An 8751-nucleotide genomic window follows, 5' to 3' on the forward strand; every position below is an offset into this window, starting at 1 on the left:
ACGCTGTAGCTCTTCAGTGGCTGCACTACGCTTAAATACTAGATATTCCAGGGAAAAAGGAGGGTTACTTAAGAACCGCCCTGCTGGACAAGGCCAAAGGGGCGTATAACCATTCCTACAGCAGTCCCCTGGATGTCTTCAGGCCTCCCTATCAGGTGGAAATGGGTTTGAGTGCTTCCCGTGGAGCTGTTCTACCTTGCAGGGGTTACCTGCTGCAGGTAGTCCCACCAGTTAACACTGCCACCCAAGGGCAGGTGGCTTCTGCCAAATCACACAGCACCCTCTGTTGTGGTGACGGGAATCAGTCCTCACCCCGAGAAGTTGGATTCTGTGCTATTGAGGAGATTCCCACTGAAACTGTCAGCCCAGTAAAGAGAGAGTCGGGCTCTCAGTTGAGGCACCGTTTGTTTGAGCCACAACAGGAGAGAGAAAGCACTGTAGACACCTCCCGTTTCCCCAAGAGGCAAGCGACCAACTCCTTCCCAAAGACTAAGTCCCTTCCAGCCCCTTGAGGCAGGAAACCATCTGCCAAAGAAAAGCACAAACACACATGGAAAAGCCAGGAATACCTGTCTACTCAAGGTGCCCCGATGCCCAAGTTTCTCCAAGGCCGGCCAACACCATCTCCCCGTCTCCAGGGAAGAGGGTTGACAGCAATGAGAACCCTCTGCTGCCAGACTAACTTTCCCACATTTACATTACAACACCCTGGGCATACTGAACACGTGCATATCTGCACGCTCGCTGCATATCTACTGTGTGTTGGTGGTCGTTTCGGGAGGATGGAACAGGAGAGAGTCTTCTGGAGTCTTATCTGGACTTTTTGACACTGCGTGTTCCTCTGGGACGGGCTTCCCGAGGAGCCTACGCTGCTGTAGCCATGATTTTGAGGCCCGATCATCAGTCTTCTGGCTCTCTCTTGCTGGCAATAAAATACCCTTCTTTCCAGAGAGACAGGCTGACTCTGTGCTTCTAGGAAAGGCAGAACTGCCTGGATGATTCAGACGTGGCTGTGCTGTAGGCAATAGAGAGGCCTAGCTAAGGTGCAGAGGAGAACTCAGAAATAGCAAAAAATGACCTTGAGAAAGGTGCCCCTACACTGCAAGGCTGGTTTTCTCATCTGTCATTACCACCCCCCCCCCGAAATGGCACCTTTTCCAAAAACTCTGAGGGCCCCTTTGAACTGTGGGGTTCACATGGTGAACTCCTGGCTTCTGTCCTCCCCCTGGGAAAACATCATGTGTTTTGGGGAGGCTGAAAACCAGCTCCTCTTGGCTCTGTTGACAAATGGAAGGAAACTCTCAGTGCAGATATCTTGACAACCTCTTGTATTTAATGGTCAAGGGCAAAGCATCAAAAGTCAGAAAGCACGGTAAGTCAAATGGGAACGGGGGGACGAGGGACGACAATATTTTGCCACTTTCCTGCTTAAAATACATATAGGGAATTTGGGGAGGTGAAGGATAGACAGAATATAAAAACAGCTCTACGGGAGGGCCTTGCAGGGATAAGGTGTGACCAGCATCTCAGTTTGGGAGGGAAGATGATCAGATAAATGAAATGCCCACCCAGTCCTGAGCTGGGGTGATGATTGAAACTCTTTCTGTATTCCAGGAGCAGCTGTCGAGGAGACAGATGGGGAATTCCAGGGATTCTCTTTGGAAAAAGTCAAGAATGAAGATGCCAACGAACACTTTGGAGATGGAGATGGACCCCACGGGCAGGAGGGAAGCCAAGCAGGCAAGAGGAGGGATAAGCCCATTCCTTACTGAGGAGGGGGCTTCCGTGAAATCCGTGACAATATTTTGCCACTTTCGCACTTAAAATACATATAGGGAATTTGGGGAGGGGAAGGATAGACAGAAAATAAAGACAGCTCTACGGGAGGGCGTGGCAGGGATAAGGTGTGACCAACATCTCAGTTTGGGAGGGAGAATGATCAGATAACTGAAATGCACACCCATTCCTGGGCAGTGCCTGACTGGTGCCTCGGCTTCTTGCTGGGGTGATGATTGAAACTCTTTCTGTATTCCAGGAGCAGATGCGGAGGAGACAGATGGGAAATTCCAGGGGTTCTCTTTGGAAAAAGTCAAGAATGAAGATGCCGACGAACACTTTGGAGATGGAGATGGACCCCACGGGCAGGAGGGAAGCCAAGCAGGCAAGAGGAGGGATAAGCCCATTCCTTACTGAGGAGGGGGCTTCCGTGAAATCCCAGTCCAAGAAGAAGGGTCAATCAAAAAGAGAAGGGACAAAGACCTCCATCCTAACCAGAGAATCCACTCGGGGGAAACTGAGAGTGTGGCCTTGGCAAAGACCTTCACTCAGAGAATGAACATCATTCTGCCGACACAAATTCCCTTAGGGGAGAAACCATGTAATTGCTTGCTGTGTGGAAAGAGCTTCATTCAAAAAAGAGCTCTTACTTCACTTTGAAAAAGTCACACAGTTGGGGGGCCATATAAACGGTGAAAGTCTAAACCAAACATCTCTCATGCAGGAGGCTTCATGTACTTTTAAAGTGCATGTTATTGTAGACTTCAGCATACAGTGGGAAGAAGCCGCTGTAATATTTGGATTGCGGATGGAACTTCAGGTGCGGATCAGACCTCCTTGCATGGGTCCTAACAGGATCTCTTTCTTTATTCCAGCAGGGGATGATCAGAGGAATGAGGAGGATGGCGAACTGCATCTTGTATTGCCAGATGAAGTCAAGAATGAAGACTTGAGCGGAAACTTCAGAAACCAAGCTGGACCTAAGAGGCAGGAAAGAAGCCACATCATCCAGAAGAGGGGTAAACCCATTCCTTGCCAAGGGGGGGATTTCCAAGAAGGAATTCACACCGTGAAGGAAACATACAAGTGCTTGGTGGATGGAATGAGCTTCTCAAATCAATCCCAGTATAATATCCATGTACAAATGCACAGTGGAAAGAAGACCCATCGATGGCTGGAGTGTGGAAAGACCATGATTCGCAGAGCTGACCTCCTTAGACATCAAAGAACACATTTAGGAGAGAAACCTTATTGCTGCTTAGACTGTGGCAAGAGATTCTCAGAGAAATCAGACTTTGTTCAACACCAAATGATTCATACAGGAGGGAAGCTATCTATTTGCTCAGGGAGTGGAATGAAGTTCTCTGTGGGAGGAAAAGGTAATATATGTTTTCCAAAGGACAGTGTAATGAATGCATGTAAATGCTTTTGGTGTGGAAACTACTTCAAATACAGATCACAGCTCCTTGTGCACCAAAGAATCCACAGAGGAGAGAAGCCTTTTAAATGCTCAGAATGTGAGAAGAGATTCAGTCGAAGGGGTAGTCTACATCAGCATCAAAGAACCCACACAGGGGAGAAACCTTTTGAATGCTCAGAGTGTGGGAAGAAATTCAGGCAGAGTAGCACTCTTCAAACCCATCTAAGAACCCACACAGGGGAGAAGCCTTTTGAATGCTCAGAGTGTGGGAAGAGATTCAGTCACAGTAGCTCTTTTCAAACTCATCTAAGAACGCACACAGGGGAGAAGCCTTTTGAATGCTCAGAGTGTGGGAAGAGATTCAGTTACAGAACCTCTCTTCAAAGTCATCTAAGAACCCACACAGGGGAGAAGCCTTTTGAATGCTCAGAGTGTGGGAAGAGATTCAGTCACAGTAGCTCTCTTCAAATACATCTAAGTACCCACACAGGGAATAAGCCTTTTGAATGCTTAGAGTGCGGGAAGAGATTCAGTCAGATTGGCACTCTTCAATCCCACCTGAGAACCCACACAGGGGAGAAGCCTTTTGAATGCTTAGAGTGCGGGAAGAGATTCAGTCAGATTGGCACTCTTCAATCCCACCTGAGAACCCACACAGGGGAGAAGCCTTTTGAATGCTTAGAGTGCGGGAAGAGATTCAGTCAGATTGGCACTCTTCAATCCCACCTGAGAACCCACACAGGGGAGAAGCCTTTTGAATGCTTAGAGTGCGGGAAGAGATTCAGTCAGATTGGCACTCTTCAATCCCACCTGAGAACCCACACAGGGGAGAAGCCTTTTGAATGCTTAGAGTGCGGGAAGAGATTCAGTCAGATTGGCACTCTTCAATCCCACCTGAGAACCCACACAGGGGAGAAGCCTTTTGAATGCTTAGAGTGCGGGAAGAGATTCAGTCAGATTGGCACTCTTCAATCCCACCTGAGAACCCACACAGGGGAGAAGCCTTTTGAATGCTTAGAGTGTGGGAAGAGATTCAGTCGTAGAAACTTTCTTCAAACCCATCTAAGAACCCACACAGGGGAGAAGCCTTTCGAATGCTCAGAGTGTGGGAAGAGATTCAGTCACAGTAGCTCTTTTCAAACTCATCTAAGAACCCATACAGGGGAGAAGCCTTTTGAATGCTCAGAGTGTGGGAAGAGATTCAGTACCAGTGGCCACCTTCAAACCCATTTAAGAACCCACACAGGAGAGAAGCCTTTTGAATGCTCAGAATGTGGGAAGAGATTCAGTCAAAGTAGCTCTCTTCAAAAACATCTAAGAACCCACACAGGGGAGAAGCCTTTCGAATGCTCAGAGTGTGGGAAGAAATTCAGTCGCAATGGCAACCTTCAAACCCATCTAAGAACCCACACAGGGGAGAAGCCTTTTGAATGTTGAGGATGTGGGAAGAGATTCAGTCGCAGTGGCACTCTTCAAAATCGTCTAAGAACCTGTAGGGAGATTTGAGGGGTCCAGGCCACTACCAAGGATCCCCAGCCTTGTTAGGGTTCTTTCCCATGGGTGGATGGAGTCTGGCTAGGGAACTCAGGCATCCATAGGGAGGGAAATACAGCGAGAACAGTTGCCTTATACCAAAAGTATTTATGAACTCTAGAAGTAAAACTTAATATTTATTTATTTATTTGTTTGTTTATTTATTTATCCCACCCTCCTCGCTGAGGCAGGCACAGGGCGGATTACATAACGAAACAGTATAAAACCAATAATATTGATATCGATATAAAATACAGGATAAAATTATTAAAATATTAACATATCGATGGCAATATAGTTTTGTAAATGCATTTCAAACATACAGTCAGCAGTACCTTCACTCTCGGCAGGCTTGGGCTGGCAGCAAGTTCGGCACGGCATAGGTGGCAGCATGCAGCTCCTTATCTGAGTCCCTGACGGAAGAGCTCTGTTTTCGCAGTCCTGCGGAACTGTGAGAGGTCCCACAGGGCCCTGATCGCCTCTGGAAGCTCATTCCAATAGGTTGGAGCTGCTACAGAAAACGCCCTGATCCTAGTCAATCCCAGCCTGGTGTCCTTTGGGTCGTGGGGAGCCAAGCGGTTTTGCGACCCTGGCCGTAGTGCTCTCCGGGGAACATATGGGGAAAGGCGGTCCCTGAGGTAGATCGGTCCCTGACCATAAAGGGCTTTAAAGGTCCAAACCAACTTCTTCTTCTTTTTTTTTTTTTTTTGGTAAACAAATTTTATTTTCTCAGGAATACAACATATAAAACATTTCATTCTATCAATTGTCTACCCCATTCCCAGTTCCTCCCCTCCCTCCAATGGCTTCCCACAATGCTTCCACCCCTGCTCCAAATTACTTCATATCATCAACAATATCAGTTTTTCATCATTACAATCTAAAGATAACATCGTTTGACTTAATATTGATCTAAACATATTAAGTTTTGTTTCACATCCCAGTTCTTTTCCAGATAAATTTTAAAATCATTCCATTCTCCAAAAAACTCATCGTCTTCTTTGTTATTCAGTTTTTTTGTAATCTTATCCATTTGTGCCATGAACAGAACTTTTTGTATCCATTCTTCAACCTCTGGTACCTTTTCTGTCTTCCAAAACTGAGCATAAATCATTCTCGCTGTCACTATCAGGTACCAGAGTAAAGTTTTTTTAGTCGTATTGACTTCTTCCATTTTGAGTCCCAAAAGCAGAATTTCCGGTGCTTTTTTAAAAGAACATTTCAGTATTTTTTGCATTTCATTGTGGACTTTTGTCCAAAAGTCTACAGCTTTCTCACAAGTCCACCACATATGATAAAATGAGCCCTCATGCCTCTTACATTTCCAACATTTGTTTGACATATTTTGATTCATATTTGCAATCTTCTTAGGTGTCATGTACCACCTATACATCATCTTATAACAATTTTCTTTAACATTAGTACATGTCGAGATCTTAATAGAATTTTTCCACAAATATTCCCAGGTTTCCATAGCCACTTCCTTATTCATATTAATAGCCCATTTTAACATTTGTTCTTTAACAGTTTCATCTTCAGTATACCATTTTAACAACACCTTATACATTTTAGAAATATTTTTTCCTCCTCCACTCTCCCATACCTTTTCAATTTCATTTTTTTCCTCTCTAAAACCATAGTTTTTTTTGTCAGATCTAAAAAGATCATAAATCTGCATATATTTCAACCACTCATATTCATATTCAATTTCATTCTGCTTTTTCATTACCCACTCTGTTCCCTCTTTTTTAATTAAATCTCTATATGGCAACCAGTCTCTACCTCGCTGTCTTGAGTAAGATATCAACACTTCTACTGGTACAATCCAACCAACTTCTTGAAGCAAATCCGGTGTGCTATTGGCAGCCAGTGCAATGACCTTAGCACAGGCTGGATGTGCTCGCACATAGGGAGACCCATCAGCAGCCTGGCTGCCGCATTTTGCACCACCTGCAACTCTCGGAGTTGCGTCAAGGGCAGCCCCATGTAGAGAGCATTACAGTAGTCCAGCCTCAAGGTGACCATAGCATGGATCACTGTTGCCAGATCATTGCATTCAAGGAAGGGAACCAACTGCCTGATTGGCCAGGGATGGTAAAAGGCTACCTTGGCAGTAGCTGCTACCTGGGCCTCCATTGTTAAGGAGGCATCCAGGAGCACTCCCAAGCTCCTGACCCTTGGCGCTGACACCAACGGCGCCCCATCGAAGGCCGGTAGTGGGATCCCTACCCCCGATCTGCTCCGACTCTGGCACAGGACCTCCATCTTCATCGGATTCAAGTTCAATCGACTCAGCCTAAGCCATCCAGCCACGTCCTGTAATGCCTGGTCCAGGTCTTCCGGGGTGGAGTCGGACTGACCACGCAACAACAGATAGAGCTGGGTGTCATCCGCATATTGGTGACACCCTAGCCCATGTCTCCGAGCAATCTGGGCAAGGGGGCGCATATAGATGTTGAATAGCATCAGGAAACACAATGCCATCCCGCCCCGATGCAGATGCTTTTGGAGGTCGTCTGTGAGGGCGACCAGTGCCGTCTCCGTCCGATGGCCTGGGCGGAAGCCGAACTGGAAGAGATCTAGCAGGGAAGTGTCATCCATAAAGCTCTGCATCGTCACCCCCCTCTCAATTAATTTGCCCAAATAGGGCAAATTGGAAACCGGCTGATAGTTTGCCAATTTGGCTGGATCCAGAGATATTTTTTTTAGGAGAGGGCGGACCATTGCCACCTTGAGAGCCCCTGGGAACAGCCCCTCCACGAGGGACTTGTTGATAATATCCCCGAGGGCACCACGAAACCCCTCACAGCCAGCTTAATTAGCTATGAAGGGCATGGGTCAAGGTTGCACATGGTTGGACATACCATTGAGATCAATCTGTTGACTTCCTCTAGACTGCGTGGAGTGAAATAATCCAAAATCGAACTAGAAGACGTTCATGGAGCCTCAAGTTCACTCACTGTCTCAACTGTGGCGGGAAGGTCGCAGCGGAGCAACAAGACTTTATCTGCAAAATAGCTTGCAAAAGCGTCACAGCCTATATCCAATTTCCTAGTGTTTTGTCTGCCCTGTGGCAAGACTGTTAAACACTGAATAGTTCTATACAATTGGGCCGCCCAAACAGGGTCGGGGTGAAACATTCACTTGAGCCTTCAGGGCATGGTGGTCCAACCATGGAACTGCCGTAGCAGTAATCTGGTCCACTGTAACCCCCGCCGTGAAGATCAAATCAAGCGTGTGACAGGCTCGGTGAGTAAGGGCCGTTACATATTGGGAGAGTCCTAGTGTTGCCATGGACGACACCAGGTCCACCTCCTGTGAGGAGGTCACATCATCAGCATGGACATTGAAGTCACCCAGGACTATCAGTCTAGGGTGCTCCAATGCCCAGCCCAACACAGCCTCCACCTGGGATGACAGGCTATTGGTTGGTGCGTTGGGCAGTCGGTACACTAACCAAATAGCCAAACTCTCCCCGGCTTCCCACACAAAGCTGGCACTCTGCCTGTGAGCCTTGGTGACGGGAGCGCCCTGAAGGAGTAAGCCTCCTGAATGAACAGAGCCACTCCTCCCCCCTGCCCCTTAGTCTGAGATTGGTGGAGGACCGAGAACCCAGGAGGAGTTGACTGGGAGAGAGCTACTGTCTCCCCATCTCGAACCCAAGTCTTGTTCATGCACACCAGCTCCACATCCAGCTCCAGCAAAAGTCACGAAGGACTGAGGTCTTATTATTTATGGACCTTGTGTTGCACAGCACCAATGTCGGAGTGGGGGTTTTACTCTTAGCCCCACTGCCTGCCACCTTTGGGATGGGACGCAGGCTGGAACTTGGCCAAGCTCCTTTGTTTCTCTGTACATCTACAGGGCAAAGGCTTTAGTTTTTATGCCTATGCTGCCAGCAAAAGAGCAAAAGCTTATGGGACTTCTGAACCTAGAAACTAAAGAAACCTAGAAGGTAGATATACTACAGATCACTGTATGATCCTCCAACGACGGGGGGCGGGGCTTCGGGAGCGTACGCA

The 8751-nt window shown here is 47.3% G+C and overlaps 1 protein-coding gene across 1 annotated transcript; it reads left to right on the plus strand.

The window, feature by feature from the left end:
* Nucleotides 1-2666: 2666 nt before the first annotated feature.
* On the plus strand, nt 2667-4813 carry LOC107110702 (gastrula zinc finger protein XlCGF57.1-like). Its single transcript, XM_015411499.1, has one exon. The coding sequence runs from the start codon at nt 2879-2881 to the stop codon at nt 4631-4633; it is 1755 nt and encodes a 584-aa protein (XP_015266985.1). The 5' UTR covers nt 2667-2878; the 3' UTR covers nt 4634-4813.
* The last annotated feature ends 3938 nt before the right edge of the window (nt 4814-8751 follow it).

This window comes from Gekko japonicus, unplaced genomic scaffold (genome assembly GCF_001447785.1).
Source record: "Gekko japonicus isolate JY-2015 unplaced genomic scaffold, Gekko_japonicus_V1.1 scaffold5938, whole genome shotgun sequence".
Lineage (NCBI taxonomy): Eukaryota > Metazoa > Chordata > Lepidosauria > Squamata > Gekkonidae > Gekko > Gekko japonicus.

Excerpts from the sequence above, each read along its gene's own strand:
- LOC107110702 (XM_015411499.1), top strand. The coding sequence starts at position 2,879 with ATGAGCTTCTCAAATCAATCCCAGTATAATATCCATGTACAAATGCAC.